Here is a 23,691-nt window from a genome sequence, read left to right on the forward strand (position 1 = left end):
CTTAAAAAGGAGTGAGGGTAAGAAAAAACAAAGTAAACTCACAATATGTTGCTGAACTCCTTTAAAAAAAACCAAACAATAACACCCCCCCCCACCCCAAAACCCCCAGAAAAAAAATACTGGCAAGAGAACAAATTCCTTGTTGTCAAGGGAACCTGTGGGGAGTAATCCCATAGTTACATCAGCCTAAGCAAATGAGGGACAAGGAGACAAAAGTGTAATGGATAGTGAGATATGATGTGAGCTTCCAAAATAGAGTAGCTGGAATAAGTAATTGCTTGCAGCATGCCCTAAAAGCAGCCAGCGAGAGGTCTGCCAGGATACATCTCCTATCTAATTTGGTCAGAGAGTTGTACAGTTGTGAAATTTTTGACCAAGAATGGCCTCATTCTTCCTCTGTCTGCTCTCCCAAGTCCTCGTGTCAGACCTTGTTTTAAGAGGGATGAGGCTTGCCGTCAGCTAAGGCAGTCAAGGAGAGGCAGGGAGACGACTTCTTCAGTCTTTAAGAACAGATTTCAAAGAGCTTTATGACTTAGCCATTAGCTTGTATCCTGTGGCCTACTGGCACACAGGTTGTATTTGAAGCCCCTGGATAGGTTTAGATGGGCTAAGATTTTGTCCAATAACTGTTTTTCCTAAGTAATCATAAATGGAACTACAAAGGGGATTTGAACTCGGGCTGTATATGGTAAAGGTTTTGCGAGTTCTTCTGTCCTGTCCAATCTAATAATCTTCTAAGTCTTCATTTTACTAGAATTCTCTGGTGTGGATTGAAGTGGAAGGAAGTAACCATTTTGGTATATTAAAATACTTGTCTCCTGGTTGTTAACTCTTACAGTGTAGACAACTCCTACACCTGTGGTTGGAGAAAGCATTTTATCTGGATTAAATTCTGCTGTTGCTTTTTGCACAAATCTGCTTGAGCAGAGCAGTAGTGAGGAAGATCTCCTTCCAAAAAGGAGAGCTTTCCTGAAGAGTTTGTTAGGGTTAATAGTGGCACAAGCAACCTTACTCTGAGGGGATGGTTTAATCTTTAAATCCAACTTGGGAATCAAGGGAGGAAACCAGAGCATGAAAGGGAGAGGTCAAAGTATCCCCTGGCAAATGGAAGATGGTGATTACGGACAGCACAAGGATTTGGACAATAAAATCTTGGAAATGGTGCATTGTCAAGTAAAATGGATGTGGAATTAGGGGCATGCAAAGGTGATGCTGAGGACAAAACAGGGCTAAGGACTAGAATGCAATTTGAAGTAGAAGTGATACCAACATGTAAACAGGTCGGTTGGTAGTACTTAAAGCTGAATGTAGTCTGGGAGACTAGATAAAGATTCATCTCTCTAGAACTGGTAGGGGAAAAATCCCTGTGAAATAGAGTCGATTTTAGGTAAACTACGACTCATTGGCTTGAAGCTGTGCTTCCTACTTTCTTTTCCCATAATTCTTGCCCATTTTATAAGATGGCACAAATTTTCAGGCGGGTGGATCATCTGAGGTGCCTGTCCTTGCTCTCCCCACAGGCTCCCTCAGCACACAGTGTGACAGCTATGGCCAGTGCAGCTGCAAACCCGGTGTGATGGGTGAGAAGTGTGACCGGTGCCAGCCAGGTTTCCACTCTCTCTCCGAAGCCGGGTGCAGGTAAGAGGGACTGCTGCTCTGTAAAAGCAAAACTAGGTGCCTTTTCAAGGCTTTCTTTGTGTGACTCTTAATGAGTTACTCTGTCTCCTGTCTCTTTCAGGCCTTGCTCTTGCAATCTGGCTGGCAGCACAGGGGAATGCAATGTTGAGACAGGACGGTGTTCGTGCAAGGACAATGTTGAGGGCTTCCACTGTGAGAGGTGAGTTTCTTTTCCTATGGCTTTGATTCAAGAATGAGAAACATTCAAGCGATGGCCTGGGGCATAAGTGTCAGGGAAATGAATTCTCTTTCCTTCACATCTTCAGATGCAAACCTGGATTTTTCCATCTGGATGTCTCCAATCCAAAAGGCTGTACCCCCTGCTTCTGTTTTGGACACTCTTCAGTCTGTACCAATGCCATTGGCTACAGTATCTACAGCATCACCTCCAGCTTCCAGTTTGGTAAAATTGAGCCTTCTGGTTTATCTCAAGTTAGGCTGTAGGCTCAAGTCAGAAGCAATTGAAAACAAAAACCCAAACAACAAACACTTACTTCCTCTCTGTGCAAGACCTCTCAAACATTGGGCAAGCAGGTCCAGGATCCCTCCTTTGGAAGTGCTGAATTACTTCTGAAGTTACTGGGAGCTTCCATGTCTGCAGCTTGTTTGTTCAGCTAGGAGAGAATGAATTCACAGCTCTGGCCTTGGGTACCCAGTACTAATGCGCACTGTGCAGGTGCAGGCAGGAGTTGGAAATGTAAACCTTTTACAGCCTGAGAGGTGCTGGCAAGGGGCGAATTGAGAGTTTCTGATAGCATTATAATCACTTTAGATTTGGGGTTTATGTGGCTCTGACTAAAACACAGTTGTGTTTCTGATGGATTTGTAAGCTCAGCAAAAATCTTCTTGATAGAGTCAGTTTCCTGTGTGTGCATGTTTTCATGCTGTGGAGTCTGAAAAGAACATCTTTTTAATTAAAATTCCACTGGAGAACAGTTTGTACAGAGGCTGAAACTCTCATCAAGCTGAAACTCTCATCAAGCTGTAGGGGACTGCACGTTTTCCCATCCCTGCTTAGGCTCTTTAGAAAAGAATAATTTGAACACGTAGTTGTCACGGGGTTCAAAGTTCAGAGGTCTCAAGTCTGTACTTGAGTTAGGGGGTTAAACTGGAAAGGTGATGCTGGCTGTCTACGTTCTTGTGCACAGCTACTTTCTGAAGTCTGTTAGTTCCAGTGTATAGACTAGTTTTAGCTGAGCAGTGTGCAGTATGACACGAGAAGCATATGCAAAGCTACTTCTCCAAAGGGTGTTAATTGTGTTAATTTTGCTTTTCCAGGAGAGGACGAGTGGCGAGCTGAGCAGCGTGATGGCTCAGAAGTCTCGCTCCAGTGGAGTGCGGAGACCCAGGACATCTCTGTTATCTCAGACAGCTACTTCCCCCTGTATTTTGTTGCACCACGTAGGTCATGCAAGAAGCAAAGCTTTCTGTGCTGCTTGTGCCCTTTCTGTTCAGTCTCCTAACTGTAAGGATTTCTTCCCATTTCAGGCAAGTTCTTGGGCAACCAGGTTTTAAGTTATGGGCAGAACCTGACCTTCTCCTTCCGCGTGGACAGACGGGACACACGCCTCTCTGCAGAGGACCTGGTTCTGGAAGGGGCTGGGCTGAGAGTGTCGGTGCCACTCATTGCCCAGGGCAACTCTTACCCCAGCGAGAACATACTGACTTACACCTTCAGGTGAGAGGACTCTCCAGGCTTGGTGGGAGCAGCTGGCACTTAGCCTGTGGTACCCCTTCTCTGAGCTCTTGAGAAAATAAACAGCATTAATTTTAGCTCCAAATCTTATCAGGTTAATTTGAAGCTCACTGTCCAGCACTGTTGTGTAAGAGTATGTTGATTATGTTGCAATAGCATACTGCTCTTCGAAAGGGTGCTGTAAAGGGGAACAGCTGTTGGCATCTTACAGCTTTGCTGATGGTGCGTGGCTCTTCTCTGTAGGCTTCATGAGGCTACAGATTACCCGTGGAGGCCTGCGCTTACAGCATTTGACTTCCAGAAACTTCTGCACAACTTGACTTCCATCAAGATCCGTGGGACGTACAGTGAGAGAAGTAAGTTACTGAGCAGAATGTTGCAGAAGAGAGGTGCATGCTACTTGGTCTACTGCTCAGGTTGCTTTATTGTAGTGCTTTGTCAGCTTTTGCCCATGACTTTTCACCTGAACATCCTGTGTAAAAGCTGCTGCCAAGACTCCTGAGAGGATATGGGGAAGAGTCTGGAGGCTCAGCACCCATCACCTGCTGGTTCTTTGCTTCTGTGCTGTGTTGCATAGCTAGTGTCTTGTAAGTTGACAGAAATACATAGCACAGAGTCCTGAAGGACACGGTAGAAGAGATGACAGGAGTTTACAGCATTTGGTCTCAGTTTCTACTCTGCTGTGAGCAGTTACATCCTTCTCATTTCCTGGTCTTGCTGTGGCGTGACAGATGGGAAGGATGAGGTCACAAAAGTGTGTCTGTGCTGAACTTTTATAAGCTCTCATAATGAGAGCTTATAAAAACAGAGCACAAATTAGGAGTAAATGTATCTGTGTCCTTGGGTATTGTTGTGTGAAGAAGAATTTTAGCAGAAGGATGCAGTGGAGGAATTTGCATTTGGAGGAAGGTGGGAGAGCTGTAAGTGTTTTCAGTAGAATGAATCACAGACTGATGGATGTTTCTGTCCGTCAGCATTTAAGTATTTAAGCAGATTTTTGTTATACTACAATAAGCTTAGGCGCTTTCGTTGTTTCGATGGTGGTGAAATGGAGGGGATGAAAGGTGTGGGACAAGCCATTCCCTGAGTACTGTAGCTGCTGCTAATATGGGGGAGCTGAGGTTCTGCTTGGTGCTCTGGAGCTGCTGTGGTGAAACAAACACACTGCTATAAGTTGAAAACCAGCTATGTTGTGTCTGGCTCCATTCTGCTCCAGGGAAGGGGAGGGGAGCGTTCAAGTGCCAGATGAGGGAATGACTGGAGAGGAACAGCTGAAGAGTTTGCCCCAAGGCGTGTTTTGCAGACACCGTGATAGAGATGGTGAATTAAAATTGCTGGAGAGATGGTCTGTCCTCCCTAGAAAGACAGGAATTGCTGTTTGGTTTGGAAATGTAAACCATATATATGCATGCAAAATGTACATTATTTTAAGTGACCCTACTTGCTCACATGCTGTTCTCAGCATCTTCCTCTGCATTGTTACTCTCAACTGACCTCCCTGGTATGAGCTATGGTACACCATTTCTTACCTCTCTAAACCTTCCTGGAGGATTTTGCTTCTTGAGTCCCCTTGCCATCTGCGAGCATCCACTTGCCTGTCCCTGGTGCCAGCCAGACGTGTGTTTGGTGAAGCGGTGATGAGAGCCTCTGTGGTTACCAAGCATTTCCCCTCACGCTGCTTTGCAGGTGCCGGCCACCTGGATGACGTGACCATCACAAGTGCTCGCCCTGGAGCTGGCGTGCCTGCAGCCTGGGTGGAGAGCTGCTCCTGCCCGGCGGGATACGAGGGGCAGTTCTGCGAGCGCTGCTCCCCTGGCTACCGGCGAGAGACACCAAGCCTGGGGCCCTACAGCCCCTGTGTGCCTTGTGCTTGCAACGGGCACAGCGAGACCTGTGAGCCCGAGACAGGTAAGAGGGGCTGGTGAAACGGGGAGCAGCAAAAAGGTGATTCTTTATGGGTTGGATGCTGAAGAAAAAAAATGTCACTTTCTCTTCCAGGTGTGTGCAATTGCAGGGATAACACGGCGGGGTCGCACTGTGAGAAGTGCAGCGATGGCTATTATGGAGACGCGACCACAGGAACAGCCGCGGACTGCCAGCCTTGCCCCTGCCCAGGCGGCTCCAGCTGTGCCATTGTGCCCCGCACCAAGGAGGTTGTGTGCACCAGCTGCCAGGCTGGCACTACAGGTATGTTCCTACACAAAAAGTCTCCTATCTGTTCTGGGGCTCTGATCCACAGTGAGCAGCACTGAAAGCTGCTGTCTTCTAGTTCAAATCCTTCTCCTTTCCATCAGCCCTATTTTCTGTCCTGTGTGAGGCTCAGAATTACCCGTGTTCTTTCTGCTTGTCTCTCAAGAACAAAAGCAAAACAAAGGCTTAATCAGTGCAGAGACTGAACATTTCTGTGCTATGTTAGGTGAGCCATGCTAGCTTCTAGTAGAGCTCTGTTAATTGCATAGTGTTGGGCAGAAACCAGGATAGATTTAAAAGAGCCAAGAAGACTGGCGAGACTGAAATAAAATTAGAAGATGCAGTTTGACAGCCGGAGAGGCACTGTGGGATCTTTGCAGGGGAGGGCCAGTGCCCTCCTTTGGAAAAGGAGGAAGGCTGCAGTGACTCACAAAACTGCCCCAAAAACGCAAGACCAAATGTATGTTCAGTAATTTTACAGAGACATTTGTGAGCGGATACAGATCGTTTTTTAATGATAAACCAGGAAGTCTGAGCATGTACTTGAGTTGTTCAGCAAAGCCTTTTGTTCTGCCTGCAGGCAAGCAAGGAAGCCTTAGAATGGTTGGCAGCTTCCATGCTTCTCTGTTGATTTTGTTTGACATGACAGAGTCCAAAGTACAGAATACCTGCAAATTCTTGAAATGCTTAGAAAAGACCTGTGCCAAGCACAGAGGTGGCTCATGGGGGTTCCCATGGGTCTGATTGTTTTGTGAGCTGAAGTCCAGAGGTCCAGATGCTCTACAGCTCTGGTGTGAGTACAAGCTCACTGTTACTTGTAGCTGTGGGATTGCATGAGAGTTCCTTTTGGCACCTGCTGCCTTCCTTGGAGGTGAGGGAAAAGAGGATTTGCACGTGCAAGAGCTGCTGAAGAAACAGCGCTTGTAGCTGACTGGGCAGGCTGAATCTGCGGTAGATGTAAGGAAATGCTGAGTTTGATATTTCAGTGGCTGCCCGTGGAGGTTTGGCAAGTCCTGTTGGCAGTGGGATCTCTGGAACAGAGGTGCCCTGTGGAGCTCTGCCTGCATGGAGTGTTAAATTAACAACGAATTCCAACAAACAGGTTTGATTTAAAGGGATAGGAGGAGCCGAAATAATTAATAATGCAAAGTTTCAGTGGAAAAAGCAGCTTACATTTAGAGATAGTGAGAGATCTATGTATTGTTTTGTGCACCTTTCTGTCCTCAACAGAAGGATGAAGTGGGGGAGGAAGATGGAGAGGTCTGAGTTTCAGAAGGGGCTGCAAAGGGAGTTGGGGTGAGATGGTGGCAAAGGGCTTTGTGCTGCAGCACGTATGTTTCTGTCACATCCCAGGCAAGAGGTGTGAGCTGTGTGACGATGCCTATTTTGGAGACCCACTGGGTGAAAACGGTGCCGTGAGGCCTTGTCGCCTCTGCCAGTGCAATGACAACATCGACCCCAACGCCGTGGGCAACTGCGACCGCCAGACAGGCGAGTGCCTCAAGTGCATCTACAACACCGCCGGCTTCTACTGCGACCGCTGCAAGGACGGCTTCTTCGGGAACCCCCTGGCCCCCGATCCTGCCGACAAGTGCAGAGGTGAGAGCTGCTTCTTGTGTTTGTCGCCAAGAGCTGCCGTTTCCTGATGAGTTGTTAGGACACATCAGGCTGTTGTGCCCGTCAGCAGCAATGTAGGGCTTTGTCCTGGTTTGGTGGTTCTAGCTTCCTAAAATGCTTCTGTTTATGGGCACTTAACTGCCATCGAAGCAAAAGCATTGTGTGATGCAGGGGCTGGGCTGCCGCATGTTTTGGATCCAGGCCTGTTCAGGGACTGACTAGCAGAGTTACCAACGCCAACAAGGGACTTCTAACTTTGTGCATATTTGTCCTTCCCTTCTATTTTTGCAGCTTGCCACTGCAATCCCTACGGTACTGTGAATCAGCAGACAAATTGCAATCAAGTGACTGGGCAGTGCGAGTGCCTGTCTCATGTCACCGGGAGGGACTGCAGTGCCTGTGAGCCTGGCTTCTTCAACCTCCAGAGTGGACGTGGCTGTGAGAGGTGACGTTGGCCTTGTCTTGGGGCTAAGAGCCTGGTTTTAGGGGAGGGTCTGCACTTACCTTGCTCGGGAATGTGATGTGCGTCACGAGTAAACTGGTGTGTCTCGGTGCTGCTGTGGGGTGGGAAAGAGCAGTCAAGGAGTGGCTATGAAGGCTGATAAAAAGCCTGTCATAAATAGCTTTATAAATAGCTTTAAATTGGGGTTTTAAATAGAAAGTGCCCCGTGACTGTGTGCTTGTTGGTAGCAGGGGCTCGTGAGTTCCATTTTTAGTGCAGGCACCAAGTGACCTTGCATGGTTCAAAGGCTCAAGGTCTCACCTCCTGGATCTGCACGGCAAGACAAGTGACTTTTGACAAATGGAAGCATGGAGCACCTGCTCACTGGGGCTCCTTCAGAAAGGCACTTCACCCGTGCCCGCCTTCTGTGCCCCCAGCTGACGTGTGGCTGTCCTCCCGCAGGTGCAACTGCCACGCGCTGGGCTCCACCAACGGGCAGTGCGACATCCGCAGCGGGCAGTGCGAGTGCCAGCCTGGCGTCGCCGGCCAGCGCTGCGACCGCTGCGAGGCCAACCACTTCGGCTTCAGCTCCGAGGGCTGTAAACGTAAGTCTGACAGGCTGCAGCGAGGCAGGCAGGATGTGGAGCAGGCAGCCTCACCTTTGCTTTCCTTCTGTCTCTGCGAAGGCATTTTCTCGCCTCTCTCTTCATCACAGCAGAAGCTGGCATTTCAATGTCCACACCCTGAATGGTGAAAACTGATGGGTGTACAGTAGCTTATCCCCTCTTTCTCTGATTTTTCCTTTCAATTGAGGGTTGGAAGAGCTCCAACTTATTAAATGGAAATACTTCTTTGATGTAAATCCATTCTGTGGGTCTTGTCCTGCAGCAGTCCTGTTTCCTAATGTTAAATCTCTGCTTAGCTGCTCTGCAAATGGCCTGAATATACAGATTCCATCTCGAGGAGCAACTGATCTTGTAAACATGATTGAAAAAACAAGATGATCCAAACTTTCCTGCTTGATTTCCCTGCTGTAAAGAGGCAAAAAAATTAATTACAGTTGGTCACAGTGAAATGGGATAAAAGATTATAATGCTTTGTGGGAGACACAATAGTAATCCTGTTTAAGATATGCAGTGAATGTTCTGTCCAGTTGGACAGAGTGCCCTGCTGTGTGTACAGCACCCTGACTGGAGAGGGGCTCCAACTGTGGGTTTGTGCCCCGTTGCTGTTGCAGATGTTTTAGGGTATTGTGGGTATGCTCGCGCCCTGCAGCTTTGGGGGTGTTTCTGCCTGTCCTCTGCTGCAACTGAAGCTGAACTTCCCCACAGCCTGTGACTGTGACCCCGAGGGCTCACGCTCCCTGCAGTGCCGGGAGGACGGTCGCTGCGAGTGCAAGGAAGGCTTCGTGGGGAGCCGCTGTGACCAGTGTGAGGAGAACTACTTCTACAACCGCTCGTGGCCGGGCTGCCAGGAGTGCCCAGCCTGTTACAGACTGGTGAAGGATAAGGTGAGGCCACAAACGCTGCCACAGGTCCTGCTGGGGACGCTGGCATGTGCTGGCTTGTGAAGCAACTCTCTGAGGCTGGCTGATGCTTGCTGAATGCAGAGAGGTTGGAGGTGCTTTGCTCTGTGTCATAGCTGTGCTTTGTGCCTCTCTCGCAAAGGTGGCAGAACAACGGGAAAGGTTGCAGGAGCTGGAAAATCTTATAGCAAATCTGGGTATGGGAGAAGAAACTGTAACTGATCAAGCCTTTGAGGAGAGATTGAAGCAGGCAGAGAGAGATGTTATGGAGTTGTTCCATGAAGCACAAAACAGCAAAGGTGAGTTGACCTGATTAGACAAGGACCAACGTGAAACGAGCTCCTTGCTTGATGTTTCTGTTCCCTTTGGACACAGTGCATTTTACTCTAAGCCTTTGCTGTACATCAGGAGAAACAGCTATTTCAGATAGATACTGCTCAGACAGTGTACCTTGTTATCAACTGTGCTTTTTATCCCTGCTGTTCTCCCAGTGGTCTCTGTTGTACCTTCAAAGGAAAGATCTGCCTCTAGCTTTGTTCAGATGTTTGATGTGTTACACTCAGAGGCAAAGGAAGTTTTTAGTTGGTTCTTAAACAAGCAGAAGACCTTTTCCAGTATACTTATTTATTATCACGCTTATAAGCTCACTCAGACATCTTGGAATAAAGCAGTGATCAGAGGGAAGGCTTCAAAGTTCTGCTGGCAAACTTAATTATCTCACCATAAAGTGGATGACATTCTAAGAAGTTCTGTTTTAGTGACCTTATAACTATTTTACCTGTTAAACTCTGCTTCAAAGCTGTTCTTGTACTGTCACTTTTACCATAGGATGTCTGTGAGCAGGACATTAAACAATGTGACAGTGGTTTGTCCCTAGGGTGCTCTTAACATATAGCCTGACATGGGTTTTGGAGATGAGCAACTTGGAGACGACCCTTGAACTTGCAGTTATAGATGTTCCCCTGGGAGCTGCTTCAGTGACTTCGGACTGCTTGGGAAAAAAATCTGTCCCCTTTGTATGAAGCTGGGAAAAAGCTGACACATATCCAAAGCTTGCATTTGCTCAGGAAGATTCCTGCCAGTGGGAATGATCACTGAAGGTCTTCTTAGTTTTACCTGGGGTAGCTTTATGCAGCCTGCTTGACATCTGTGCCTAGATAGTAGTCCTACCTAGGGGTTAGAAGGCTGGAGGTTGGAGCAAGATGTCACCATTGTCCAAAGCAGGACATAATGTACATCCTCAGTATTCCTCTATCTCTGCTGACCTTCTAGGAGTTAAACTAAAGAGAATTTGCAAAGCAAGTATTTCAGAACACTTGGGGAACAGCTTTGTTGTCTTGTTTTAGTCAACAATAGAGGGGGGCAGGAATTCTGAACATGAAATCCCTTACCAGAGTTGAATCCAACACCCAGCAGGATTGTCTTATTAGTGCTTAATGACTTTTCATTTCTCGTATTTGATGCACATTCTGATGATGACATTGATCTCAAGCTGACTGACTTAAAAAATGGCTTTGCTGATTCCCTTTCAATAGGAGATTAACCTACCGATGTGTTGCTTGCAGTGGTAAACTGCTGCTCCACCATCTCTTCCTGCTGTAATTCATTTGCCTTCCTCTCTTTGAATTTTGTGTTTCAGACGTGGATCAGGGCCTTATGGATCGTCTCAAGGACATCAACAGCACACTAGTGAGTCAGCTCAACAGGCTGAGGAACATCCAGGGCATGGTGCAGGAGACAGAGAGCCTGGCAGAGCAAGCCCGGGTGCGGGTGGAGGACACAGAGGACCTGATCACCTTAGCTTCTGATATGCTTGAGAAGGCAAAGATGGCAGCTGCCAACGTGGTGAGTGTGTGGCCAAGATCTCACATGGTTAGGAGAGGAGAGGGCTTTTCCTTTCTGTGCCTTTTGGTGTTTTTCTGCTTGTTCTCTCTATCTCATGTAGCAAAATTTTCCATGGAAATGTGTTCTCTCCTATCCAAGATCACGGGAAATGAAGAAAGGAAGATCACCAGAGTCTCTCACAGATTGTAACTCAGCCTGTGCTCAAATAAACCAACTAAGAACTCTTTAATAAATATCAACACCTTTGTTTTTAAGGGGTAACCAGTGTTGGAAACTGCATGGGCTTAAGAAAAAAATATGAAGTCAGAAGTAGGTTAGACATGTGTCTAAGCATCTAGATCATGGCAATAAATATTTAAAGCAAAGGTGAATAAACGATGGAAAAGAGAGTTTTAAGATGTGTTTGTTTCTGTCTTTTTCTCCAGTCCATTACACCTCCAGAGTCAAGTGGGGACCCGAACAACATGACTCTATTGGCAGAAGAGGCCCGTAGGCTGGCTGAGAGGTAGGCTGTGGTGAGACCTGCACCTCCTACATTTCCTATTCTGCCCCCAAAGGAGGAGGCAGCATCTCATTTGCTTGATACAAAACAAGCCCTTTGAGTAAGAGGCTGGCACTGTGGGTACACACCTGTGTCTCAGTGAGGGCAAACACTAGACATGTGAAAGAAGGATGTGTACAGCTGTAGTGGTGCCTTTCAGCTCATCTCATGGGCACTGCTGGAGGGATGCTGAGATGGTCTGAAACAGCACCTTCTCTTTTAAGTGTTTCAGCACCTTCCATATGCAAATCTGTGTGAAGGAACAAAAAGAATAAAATCTAGAGGAAAGAATGAAGTCTGGAATTAAGGATAGAAACCACTGACTGACAATACTTAATGGCATTATTTTCCTTCTATAATCTCACCCAGACACAAAAAGGAAGCTGATGAGATCGTTCGCATAGCCAAAGCAGCTAACGATACTTCCACAGAAGCATATCAGCTGCTGCTGAAGACATTGGCTGGAGAAAACCAAACTGCCAGTGACATTGATGAGCTCAACCAGAAGTGAGTCAGTAACAGAAAATTGCTTTTATTTCCTGCCTTTAGAGCACTGCTTAAAACTGAGAGACCTTCTGTATCGTTGCATACTTTGGGTTTTGTGGGAGTTAACTTTAAATTTCTTAGCGTCTCTACTCTCTTACTAAGTTCAGTTCTAAAAAACCTCTAGTGTAACTGGATCCTTGGGGTTTTTAGGTATAATCAAGCAAGGAACATTTCTCGAGACCTAGAGAAACAGGCCAACAAGGTCCTTGCAGAGGCAGAGGAGGCTGGAGACAGAGCCCTACAGATCTACGCTAATCTCACCAGTCTGCCTGCTGTGGATTCTGCAGGGCTGGAGGTACGTGCAGGAGGCATCACGTGTGGTGTTTTCCAAAGGACAAGCACTGTAGCAGGGTGCTAGGTTGCAGACATTCCATGCCTGTGCTCTGCTGATGTTTCTCTGTGTAAGAACAGTCTGTGGAACTTTGGTCCATCCAGGTATAATCCAGACTTACTCATTTTGCCTTGCATGCTGGAAACTACATGAGTAAACCCCTACCTCCCCCAGTCTTAGAAGGGCAAAAAGCAGAGTGAAATAATGTTTGCCAGACATCTTGACTTGAGAAGTGCAAAAATTCCTGTGCTCTCTGAAGCGTGCAGAACTGCTCCTTCTCCTGTGCTCGCTGTAGTGTGGTAGACTTTCTTGCATACAGAACTGTTGACAGCTTCTGTCCTTTGTTGCACTGACTCTTGTGGTATTCAGAGCTCTGAAGGTAAAGCTGCAACTGTGGTTGTAAGAGATGGGAGTCCATCAGCTACTGCCTGTTTAACTGTGTCATGGGTTTGTGTGGAGCTGTTTCTAGTATTGGGGAAGGGGCTGTAAATCTAAGAAGTTGCTTGAAATTTTCCCTGACTCTAAGTCAGACCCACCTCTGGGGCTGAGCCTATTGGGCACGTCCACAATCACTTTTTAAGAAGAAACAGCCAGGAGAGGAGGGTTCTTTCTTTCTGGGAGGTGGTGGAAGGAGTTGGATGAGAGAGAAGCAACCATTTGGACCCCAAGGCCAGTGAAATAGAAGGAGGTGTGCTTGAGCAGAGACTCCCCTACATCCCATGGTGAGGTGGCAGGTGTTCTGCTGCAATCCATGGAGGGTAACAGTGAAGTTGAGATCTGCCAGAAGCTGGTAGAGGGCACCATGTCAGGGGTGGTGACTGTGCCTGGAGGGGCTGTGACTCTATGAGAGGGCACCGTTGCAGCAGAAGGTGCTCAGAATTCTGGAGGAGTTTGTGAGGAGCTGCAGCTCCAGGGAAGGAGCTGCCCTCAGTGCTGCTGAGGCTGGAGGAGATGGACACATAGGGAGCAGCGATCTGAGCTCAGGAGGAACGGAGGGGAGGGGGAAAGAGATCTGAATGCTGGTTGTATTTTTTTCTTGTCATTCTATCTGTTCTGGTTTTAGTTAGTAGTAGATTAAACTGTTCTTATTTTCTTCTCTAAGTCAAATAGTTGAATCTGTTTTGCCCAGAACCATAATTGGCAGTGAGGACCCCCTGTCCTTGCCTTGATCCACAAGGCCCTTGGTTATCTTTTCTCTTCTCATCTCAGCAGGGCTTTTGCCATCTTATAGAAGGTGGGAGTGTGTGTATGGGGGGAGGTGAGCAAGAGGCTACGTGGTGCTTCATTGCTGGCCAGCCTTAGACCACGACAAACCATTAGAAACCATACTGTATTTTGCCACCTGTTCAGAAATTCTTTCACATTCAGGAATCTGTATGTGTTTCTGATTTGCATCTGCAGAATGAAGCAAATAAGATCAAGAAGGAAGCGGATGAGTTGGATCAGCTAATCGCCAGGAAGCTGAAAGATTATGAGGACTTGAGAGAAGACATGAAAGGAAAGGAGTTAGAAGTAAAGAACCTCTTGGAGAAAGGGAAGACAGAGCAGCAGGTCAGTTCCATTTTCTGCAGGCTTTTGTTCCTTGGAGAAAACAAAGGAAAACAAGTAACTGGCCAGATATGAAAGACTTGATCTTATTCAGTCTTGTCTTAGTGCTGTTTATTACAAGAATACTGAAGAGTGGTTCCAGAGAAGAGAAGCAGAAAACTAGTAAAAGCAATGGTGTTGAGGCTGTATGAGAGGATAGGGAATGTCTGCAAGGTGTGGTGGTGTCTTTGTATTCAGGACAGTGTTCCAAAAGTGCCTAAATTCAGCTGGTTTCAGAGGAAGCATTGCTGCTTGGGGATGAATGCCCTTCTGTATGATGTTGGTGTTTCAGTCTGAGCAGTGCTTTTTGGTGCACCTAGATGGTCATCCTTCAAAAAGGAAGAATATGTTAATACATGTCATGTCTCCTTAGACTGCAGACCAGCTCTTGGCTCGAGCAGATGCAGCAAAAGCCCTGGCAGAAGAAGCTGCTCGGAAGGGCAATGGCACACTCCAGGAGGCCAATACCATTCTCAACAACCTGAAAGGTAAAGGCAAAGCCCTTGTGGTGAGTCCTTCAATTCCTGTGTGACAAAGCACTTGGCAGTAGGGTACCTGGGTTCAATGGCCCATTCTAATACCTGAGTGTTGAGTGGGTTCTTTTTGGCTTTTTTGTCCTTTAAAGAAAAAAAAGAAGAAATGTTATTGGTGACTAGAAATGTTCTTTTGTTCCTGATTTAGCATGAAAATGTGTAATAGGGAGAGCTGCAAACATACATCCCCCAACACACCAGTTTGCTCTTTGTCCCTCCAATGTCAGGGTGTTAATGCCTGGGTAGCTTGGTCCAAGAAGCATCCCAAGGCTCTTCTGAAGCAAGCGGTAAGAATCTGTTCTGCCTTTTCTTAGATTTTGATAAGAGAGTGAATGACAACAAGACAGCAGCAGAGGAGGCACTGAAGAAGATCCCTGCCATCACCCAGACCATTGCTGAGGCCAACAACAAGACGCGCCAGGCAGAGCTGGCGCTGGGCAATGCTGCTGCTGACGCCCGTGAAGCCAAGGCCAAGGCAGATGGTGCTGAGAAAATCGCTGGTTCTGTTCAGGAGGTGAGTCCTCTGTGATTCTGAAGCCACCTCCATCCCCCATGTACTAGTGTGTAACTGCCTGAACTCCTCTATTTCAGTATTTCCTGGTGAGCCCTATGTGCTTTATGCTGTATTCCCCACTAGGGAATGCAAAATGTGGCATGATGGCAAACTGGTGCATTTTGATGAAAAGGGTTGACAGAAACTCTGCATCTTCACCACCTTTTTCCACCCTATTCCCCCTGTTGGCTGTAGAGTGCTGCTGCTACCAAAGCTGAAGCTGACAAGACTTTTGCTGATGTGACGGCACTGGCCAGGGAGGTGGACGACATGATGAAGCAACTACAAGATGCAGAAAAAGAGCTGAAGCGGAAGCAGGATGATGCTGAGCAGGATATGATGATGGCAGGCATGGTGAGTAATGCTGGCAGCAGTGGCAAGAAGCTGCCTTCTCCCTACGATGCAAGATTTTCTCTTCATGGTCTCTTGCAAAGACGGCACTGGGTCCAGCCACTATTCAGGTTCTTCTGTGTTTTAAATGGGATGGAAAACATGACATGAGCAAACTAACTCCTCTGGTGGAATTAAACGTGAGCCAGCAATGTGCCCTCGTGGCCAAGAAGGCCAATGGCATCCTGGGGTGCATCAAGAAGAGTGTGGCCAGCAGGTTGTGAGAGGTTATTCTCCCCACCTACCCTGGCGAGACCTCATGTGGAGTACTGTGTCCAGTTCTGGGCTTCTCAGCTCAAGAGAGAAGTGCTGGAGAGAGTCCAGCAGGACGCTACCAAGATGATGAGGAGAGTGGAGCATCTTTCCTAAAGAGGAAAGGCTGTAGGACCTTTTGTAATGCAACACTTAATTTTTAACTGAAAGCTGGTTGTAGCCCTATTGACTCTGTTCTGACTTTTCCTGCAAAGTCCTGTTCAGTTGTCAGGGTTCATCATCCTGGAATAATCACAAAACTGATGATTTGAAGGTTTGTCAGTCTTTGCCAGTGCTGTGATAAAGATCTGGGTGCAGGAATGTTACCCTGCAGTGAGGAGCCAGGGCTGTGTGTAACTGCTTGGGCAGACCGGTGAAGAGGAGAGGCAGCAGTTTTATAATCTCTCTGGTTTTTTTTTTTGTACCCTGCAGGCCTCACAGGCTGCCCAGGAGGCAGAAGACAACGCAAGGAAAGCAAAGAACTCTGTGAACAGCTTGCTCACTGTCATTAATGACCTGCTGGATCAATTAGGTAAGACTGTCCTTCATGTGCTGTATGTCTCTGTTCCCGAGGTGGCTGTGCTGGTGTGCTGGCTTCTCTGCTGGGGCTGTGCACGGAATCAAATGGGTCTGTTGGCTTCTAGAAACAGCGCTTTTGTGGGTTCTGGCAAGGATTTTGGTTTTTGGTTTCTTTTGCTGTCCTGGAGTAGCCTCAAAGCTTGTTATGCAGTGTTCAGTACTGCTTCTCTGGGTGCTAGGGACTGTTTTCGTGGCACTGAAGGCATAACCCATTTGGTTGGTCCTCTTTCAAGTGCTTTTTCTAATGCAGAGATTGGCAGTTCTCGGTATAGGCTTGGCTGTCTAAGCATCCAAAACCAGAGCATGAACGATTATTTTTGAATGGACTTCAATATTTGCTTCTGGCTTTTCAGGGCAACTGGAGACAGTGGACTTGAACAAACTGAATGAAATTGAGGGCACCCTGAACAGTGCCAAAGAGCAGATGAAAGATAGCGACCTGGACCAGAAAGTCTCTTTCCTTGAGAGAGAAGCCAGGAAGCAAGACGATGCGATACAGTCCTACAACAGGGACATTGAAGAGATCCTGAAGGACATTAGCAACCTGGAAGACATCAAGAAGACTTTGCCATCTGGCTGTTTTAACACCCCGTCCATTGAGAAACCCTAAGGGTGCACTGGGGGCGGGGGGGATTCCCCCGGCAAGCGGTGGTTTGGCTATGGAGTGCCTTAACACACGTGACCTTCCTCAAATCCCCACCTCTTTGCTGCTCCCAGCCGCTGTTTTCTTTTCAAATCAGGATAAGTTGAAAGGTTGTTGGTGTTTTTTTTTAAAGAGAAACGAATTAAATATCCGTCTTTGGGCATCAAAGGGGTTTTTTATAGAAATTGTCTTCCTGAGCACTCCGCCTTTGCCCCTTTCTCAGACACAGTTTCCCTTTGATTAGCACAAGGATGAGAGGTGCTCTGGACTCTTTGTACTGTGGTTCAGAAATAACCATGTGAGCTGTATACAGCAAGGCAAAACTAACCCCACTTTCTCTCACTTCTCCCCTCGACTGTAAAATCCTTGGTCCTGGAGCTCTCTGTCCTTATGAAGGAAGGGGATGGCTACCAAAGTATTACTGTAATGGCCAGTATAGCTGCACTCACTCAGATCCCCCTTCCCAACTTCTAACCCTGTGAATTCATTGCCTTTCTTTTGTTGTTAACTAATGGCCAACCTGACAGCATTGGTAGCCTTTGATGAAATAGCCAAAGCCTCTTTCTGAAATGCTTTCTGTGATGATGCATTGCTCTGAGAAAAACACAGCCTGAGAGGAGCTCTTTGGGAAGAGACGGGATACTAGCAGAGTGGTAGGTCTTCACTGGTGGAGTCTGGTGGTTACTGGTCTTGCCAGCCCCGCTCCTGGTCTGTGGAGAAGTTTTGGGTCTGATCCGTGAGCTGGGTCCAGGCTGGGGAGTACGGAAGCCATGAGCTGTGTTCCCATCTGTAGGTGTTGCTACTGAATTGCCAGAGGATCTGGATTTTTTTTTTTTTAGGCTACGAGTGTCTGATTGACAGATTAGTTTGTTCAAGCAGGAAAAGTCATGCTGAGGAGGAGAGCTGTCATCCAGAGAGCTCTGACAACTGCACTGGCCTTCATGCTGAATGTTTTGGGGTGGGGGAAGGAAGGGGGCTTGCAGATGGAAATGGAAAGGTCTTTCCCGCCATCTTTTCCCTGAAGGACAGTGGCATTTTTACATCTCCTGGCACTGCTCTTGCCTTTTGCCTGTTTTTAGCTGACAAAGAGATGGAGTTTACCACTGCCCTCCTTTCTTTTTGCCTGCCCCTCTCCTGGTCACTGTAGGGCCCCTGCAGCACGGGGCTTTCAGGCCGGGCTCAGTGGCAGCTCTACGCCCCGCACCCAGCGCCACCTTCCCGCAGGCTCCCTCCCCCACTGCTGCCTCCCTGCTGCTCGCTGGCACTGGCTGGGGGCAGTGGGAGCCCCTCGCTCCTCCTTGGGCCCTGCTCTGGTGAGAGCATCCTCTGTGGCTTCCTCCTTGCCTCCAGCCTGGCATCCTCCCCCTCCTCTTTGAGATCCAGTATATATCTATCCTTAAACACTATGCAACTTTGTACGTTTGCGTAGCGGGGAAGAAATTATTATCTGACACACACTGGTGCTATTAATTATTTCAAATTTATATTTTTTGTGTGAATGTGACTTTATTTTCCGTTTTTTATCATGGTTATAGTGTGAGGGAGTCTCTCGTGTGTGCGTACGTGTGTGTAAATATCCTCAGCCATATCTCCAGCGCGGCACAGCCTGACCTCCCCTCTGCGCTTCCCTCGAGCCAGCGGCGCACCTGCACCCTGGATCGCTTCTCTCCCTGTTCTTCCCTCTGAGCTCTGTTTCTCCTGGCTGGGCTCCCGCTTTCCTCCCTCTCCCATATCCTCAGCACTCCCGTGGGTATCAGCAATAACCACTCTGCCCCTTGGGTGCTTTTTGGCCCTCCCTCCTGAGCCAGCCGTGGCACACGGTGCTCGCAGCGCCCCGTTCTGTGTCCCTTGTCCCCGGGGATGTCGTGCCCAGAGGAGAGCGGGGGCTGTGGCTGGGAGGAGCTGTAGTGCTGTTGGGAGACTGGACCCAGCGTCAGGGTGATGGGAGAGCTGGATGTAGGGACATACTAATACCACTGTGCAAGGCAGGAGGCTTGATACCTCCTCAGGAAGGGTGCCGCTGGGTACGGGGTGTTCCCAGCAAACCCCTTCTCATAGACATTCTTACAGCTCTACCAGCTGGGGCTTTCCTGTGCCTTGTACCTGAGGAGAGCTCCTCTGTGCTCAGCCTGGTCAGATGACTGCCCGTAACCGTGGCTGGAAGCGTGGCACCTCTCTGCCCAGGCTGTGAGCAGAGCAGATGTGAAGGTGTGTGCATGCCCTGGCTCACCTCAGGCCTAAGCTTTCCTGCTTTATTTTTTTCCCCCTCTTTAAGCTGTTTTTAACAGAATTTTATTTTTAAATAATTAAAAAAAAATCTTTATAAGCAATCTCTTAATCACTACTGCATTACAGCCATTATCCATTGTATAAGTCCAGTTATTTCTGTACGTAATGTGATGACGTGACAGCTGCTGGTGGAGTGCTGGGTGTCACGGGCAACGCGTGACAGGCCCTTCATCACCTTTACTCCTGACTGTGGCCCCCTCAGTACGTGCCTTCACTCCAGCTTTTTGCCTTAATCTGTGGTCTTGCTGTCTGGGGCGGTGAACAAAATGCAACACTTGCAGTTTTTATGTATAAAACAGTATTTCTTATTTATAATAAAGTCTGAATATTTGTAACCCCTTATACATCGGCATTCTTTTGTGTATTGCTGCCTCTTTTTTTGGAGGTGGTATTGATAGGGATGTTGTCTCAGCTGTAAGATTCACCTCTTGCTTAATTAATCAGATGTGGTAGGGGAAAGGGAACATTTGGAGACTCCTGTGGTGGGCTCCAGAGGGGCATAGGGATGATGGTTTCTCTCAGTGACCCACTGCTCCATTGTCATGGCTGCCAAGGGTTTTTGTCCTGCTGGTTTTCCAGGACTTAAAAAAACCCAATATGATGTTGGTGCTGCTGTGACCATTGGAGCTGCAGCGGTTTTCCTCCAGGAAAACTCTGGGGAACTGGGGTTGTTTCTTGACAGTGTAAGAGTAAAATCCTTTCTGCTTTCATCTGAACATGGAGAAAAGGATGGGGCTCCTGGGAAGAAACACAAATCCCCCTAATAAAGAAGCAGAGATTTCTCTGCTAGGAGCTGCTGTTAATCTGAGTACTCTGCTGTTCCATGGGTCCTGTCTGCCAGGCCCTGGCATCGATTTTATTCCTGAATTAATCAAGTTTTTAATGTCAGGACAGATTGCTGTGATAACAGGCCAAGCAGTTCTGCAATCACACCCACCTTACAGCTGCACACTGGATTCCTTTTCGTTTTCTCAGCAGAGGAAAATGCACATGTCTCATTAACTTGCATCAGAGCTAATCCCTTCTCAGTTGGTAAATTCATTTGTTTTATTACTATTTCACTTTGCCTAACTTCAGCTTTCTGTACTTCAACTATAATTGCCACTAAAATGCCCATAATTGTCTTCTAAAATACCCTTTTCTTTTGAGCAAATTCTGGCTGGTAGCAGTTGGGGAGCAGAGAATCAGGCGGTAGGATGGTGCTGACCTTGCATGTCCTGGAGCTTCACATAGAGCTTCTTAACATTTTGGGACTAAACCTTTCTGTTTAGGAAGCAAGGCTGTGCCCTTTTTCTTCAAGTCACCCAGCATCAGTGCTTGGCCTGTGAAGCCTGGGTGAAATCCCAAATTAAGGTACAGCTGCTGGCTTCTGTAGATTTATGATGAGTCTTGGAAACACATGTATTGCAGGTCTGAAGCAGGAGGCGGGTGAGGGCAATGCTTGCTGCCATCTGCTGCACAGGGGAACAGACTCGAGGGAGCATGAGAACTACTTCCAGGTGGCCATACAAAAAGTTGACTGATGAACTAGTAGTTCCAGATTGAAACACCCTCTTCATATGTTGTCTGCTTAGTGTGAGCTGAGCTTGACCTCAAGGTGAAAGAGGAGGGACCTTGTTAAGGAGTGACCAAACCTGTGGTGGCTTTTCTTCTCCCCTCTGAGTCCCTGTATTTTTTCTCACTGTCCAAGTTCAAGCTCTTGTCATTTTTTCATGTGCTCTCTGGAGAAGCAAGAGGCTGGTGAGGGGGCCTGGCAAGTGAATGGCAATAAGGAAGGACTCTGACAGAGTGGCACTGCTCCTCAGCTCTGTGAAAATGGTTGGGGTGCTTCTCCCAGTAGAGAGAGTTGAGAGATAGCTGCTTGAGGAGGGGGAATTTGGGACTTTGCGAAGGCATCTCTGGGGAGGCTGAAATTCACAGGACCTGACCTCGTGGCGCTGCTGAGCCAGGTTCTCTCTTGTCTCTAGGGAGAACAAAGTGTTGTCAGGACTGAATGGCTGGGAGCAGCTTCCTGCAGGAGGCAGCTCCAGTGAGTGTGTGTGGATCTGAAGAGGAGGGCATACAGCTGCCAGGCTGAGCTGGCAGTGTCCTCTGCTCCCCAGCTACAGCCATGACATCTCACACTACGTTCTGGTTAGCTGATCTTCCTAGTGAGGTGCCGAGTGACACCTTTAGTGTGCCTCTATCCCAGAAACATCAGCAATGCCGTGAACAAAATTCCCACAGAGGTCCCCAGCGAAGCCCAGCAGCCATGGGGGCAGAGTGGGGAAACGTAATTGGACAGCAGTGACTTTTTACCTTATCTGTGCATGTCTGTATGTCTCACAGCCTTCCTGCTACAGGCAGGGCCCAGGCAAGGCCAGGCCAGACACGAGGGCATTTCCTTGCTCTGCTGCCGCTGCCCTACCCTGCTTGCTCACTGCTGCCCTGCTGCCTGCCTGATCCTTCTGCCTGCCCTTACCCATCCTGGCAGAGCCTCTGCCTGAAGAGCTCTGCTCCAAGGGCCCTGACTGACAGGAGGAGTTTGGCCACCCACAGCTGTCTGCACGTTGAAACCCACCAAAGCCATCTGGAAAACCAAAATGGGCTGGAAGGCAATAGCTCCTGAAGGAAGCACTCATGTTCCTGAGCAAGGAGAAGACACAGGGATTAAAAAAACCCCAAACTGATAATATCATTGTGTTTAAAATCCTGGACTATAAAAGAGGTGATCTGCCTGATGTGCTTTATCAGGGAACCACCTCTGCACTGGCATGGGGAAAGAAGGTGTCTCTATGTGCTGGCCCTAAGCCTGCTTTGAGGAAGCCTGGGGCAGAGGAGAGACTGAAGTCCAGAGTTTTATCAGTGAGCCCTTGGTGATACCATGCAGGATCTCTGATTTTCCACACTGAGGAAGTCCCAGGTGGCAGAATAAAGAGCCAAGCAAAAAGGAGAAAAAAAAAAAAAGGGACCTCAGAAGGTTCCTTGCAGAGGAATGTTTGAGTTTGCCAGGCATGAGCTGGGCTGCGAGGACATGGGCAACATCCTGGTGTTGTTTATCTGTCACAAGCCACAAAAATCAGTTTCTCCCTTGGTTACACCAACAAAACTATTGCCTGGAGGCTTTTGCATATCTATGGCTTGGCACAAGCAACCATTGGCAAAATCCAGGTAATTATGTGGATTCAGAGCATCTTTGGAGTGGTTAATTTGCCATGGCCATGTCCTTAAGAACTGAGGAACTTGCCAGCTGCTGCAATGGCCTCCCTTCAGTAGCAGCTTTCTTAGTGCCCTTATGGAGAACAAGCATAGGACATCTTCAAAAGGCCTTTTTTCACTTTTCAGATCAAAAGACACAGGTTCTCTAGTGAAGAAATAGCATTTCAGTGCAGTGTCCAGTGAGTGCCACTACTCTTCATACCTCCCATCACTTACGCTGCTGCTCACTCTAAAAGAACATTTCTGCTGTGTTTGTGTGAGACTTCTAAATGGTGCTGCCTTAGCAATGGATTGAGATGGGGCAACCTTTGCTCTGTGGGGTGTGGTGGGTGTCTGTGAGGGTGATGAGCACATGGTTGTTCCAGATCTGGTGTGTTAAAAGTCAAGACTCCAGAAAACAGTTTTTTGATAGTCTCATGGCACGCACTCGTGGTTTTCAGAGGGGATCTTGAAGGATGGTGGAGGATGACGAGGCAAGAGTAACCAAGTAAATATGCAGAAGTGACTGGAGAGAAGGATGTGTCAGTGCCTTGTTTGCAGAAGTGAAGTAAGAGGTGGGGTGATAACGCTGAGACAGAAGGGATAACATGCAGGAGACAAATAAAGGAAAAGCTTCCTGCTGGTGAAAGCTGGTTTCCAAAGAGGGAAACTCACCAAGGACTTGGGCTGGGCAAGGGCCAAGGGAACTGCTGTACTGACAGTGCTGCTGGAGGAGATGGCTTTCTGCAGCAGAGGGCTGTCAGTGAGTAGGAAGGGCGCAGCAGGGCAAGTTGTACTTCAGAGCAGAAGGGATTGTGTTTTGTGAGAGGAATAAGAAGACCCAAAGAACCAGATTGGTGGGGACATTGAAACTGGCTTTGGCTCCCTTCTTAAAAAAATCCAAAAATAAATTAACCCCCCTAAGCCAGAAAAGACAACCTTGTGTACCGAACCCAATGTGCCACCAGGGTGTTCGTGAAGCTGGGTTCCTTTGTGTGGACTATGTTAAAAGGAAGCAGCCTGTTTGTAGAAGAGAGTTGACTCAAGCAGTGGAGGCAGGTAAGCTTGGCAGAGGGTGGTGCAAAGATGTGCACTTGGGCTGGTTGTGCCCATGAGATCACAGGGAGCTGTGGAGGAAAGCCCTCTGAGTCAGCTCCAGGTGTCTGGAGGCTGCTGGGCAGTGTGAGAGGCTCAGGGAGGACCTACGTGTTAGTCACCTGTTAGCTCTCAAAGGAGCAGCCTGTCAGTACCGCTGGGTTAAGTTTCAGACCCCAATGC

The 23,691-nt window shown here is 47.9% G+C and overlaps 1 protein-coding gene across 1 annotated transcript in view; it reads left to right on the forward strand.

Moving 5' to 3' along the window:
- LAMC1 (laminin subunit gamma 1) overlaps window positions 1-19,571 on the forward strand; it is a 67,552-nt gene extending 47,981 nt beyond the window's left edge. Inside the window, exons 6-28 of the mRNA XM_062003207.1 lie at window positions 1,521-1,638; window positions 1,739-1,837; window positions 1,944-2,080; window positions 2,956-3,078; window positions 3,166-3,355; window positions 3,617-3,729; window positions 5,060-5,281; window positions 5,372-5,560; window positions 6,917-7,162; window positions 7,472-7,625; window positions 8,085-8,227; window positions 8,954-9,132; window positions 9,290-9,446; window positions 10,787-10,992; window positions 11,418-11,497; window positions 11,903-12,040; window positions 12,230-12,374; window positions 13,812-13,961; window positions 14,371-14,485; window positions 14,845-15,044; window positions 15,279-15,437; window positions 16,158-16,257; window positions 16,658-19,571. Of these exons, the coding sequence (XP_061859191.1) occupies window positions 1,521-1,638; window positions 1,739-1,837; window positions 1,944-2,080; window positions 2,956-3,078; window positions 3,166-3,355; window positions 3,617-3,729; window positions 5,060-5,281; window positions 5,372-5,560; window positions 6,917-7,162; window positions 7,472-7,625; window positions 8,085-8,227; window positions 8,954-9,132; window positions 9,290-9,446; window positions 10,787-10,992; window positions 11,418-11,497; window positions 11,903-12,040; window positions 12,230-12,374; window positions 13,812-13,961; window positions 14,371-14,485; window positions 14,845-15,044; window positions 15,279-15,437; window positions 16,158-16,257; window positions 16,658-16,914 (3,620 nt within the window). The 3' untranslated portion in view covers window positions 16,915-19,571. The remainder of the gene's footprint in view (window positions 1-1,520; window positions 1,639-1,738; window positions 1,838-1,943; window positions 2,081-2,955; window positions 3,079-3,165; window positions 3,356-3,616; window positions 3,730-5,059; window positions 5,282-5,371; window positions 5,561-6,916; window positions 7,163-7,471; window positions 7,626-8,084; window positions 8,228-8,953; window positions 9,133-9,289; window positions 9,447-10,786; window positions 10,993-11,417; window positions 11,498-11,902; window positions 12,041-12,229; window positions 12,375-13,811; window positions 13,962-14,370; window positions 14,486-14,844; window positions 15,045-15,278; window positions 15,438-16,157; window positions 16,258-16,657) is intronic.
- The last annotated feature ends 4,120 nt before the right edge of the window (window positions 19,572-23,691 follow it).

This window comes from Colius striatus, chromosome 10, assembly GCF_028858725.1.
Source record: "Colius striatus isolate bColStr4 chromosome 10, bColStr4.1.hap1, whole genome shotgun sequence".
Taxonomy (NCBI): domain Eukaryota; kingdom Metazoa; phylum Chordata; class Aves; order Coliiformes; family Coliidae; genus Colius; species Colius striatus.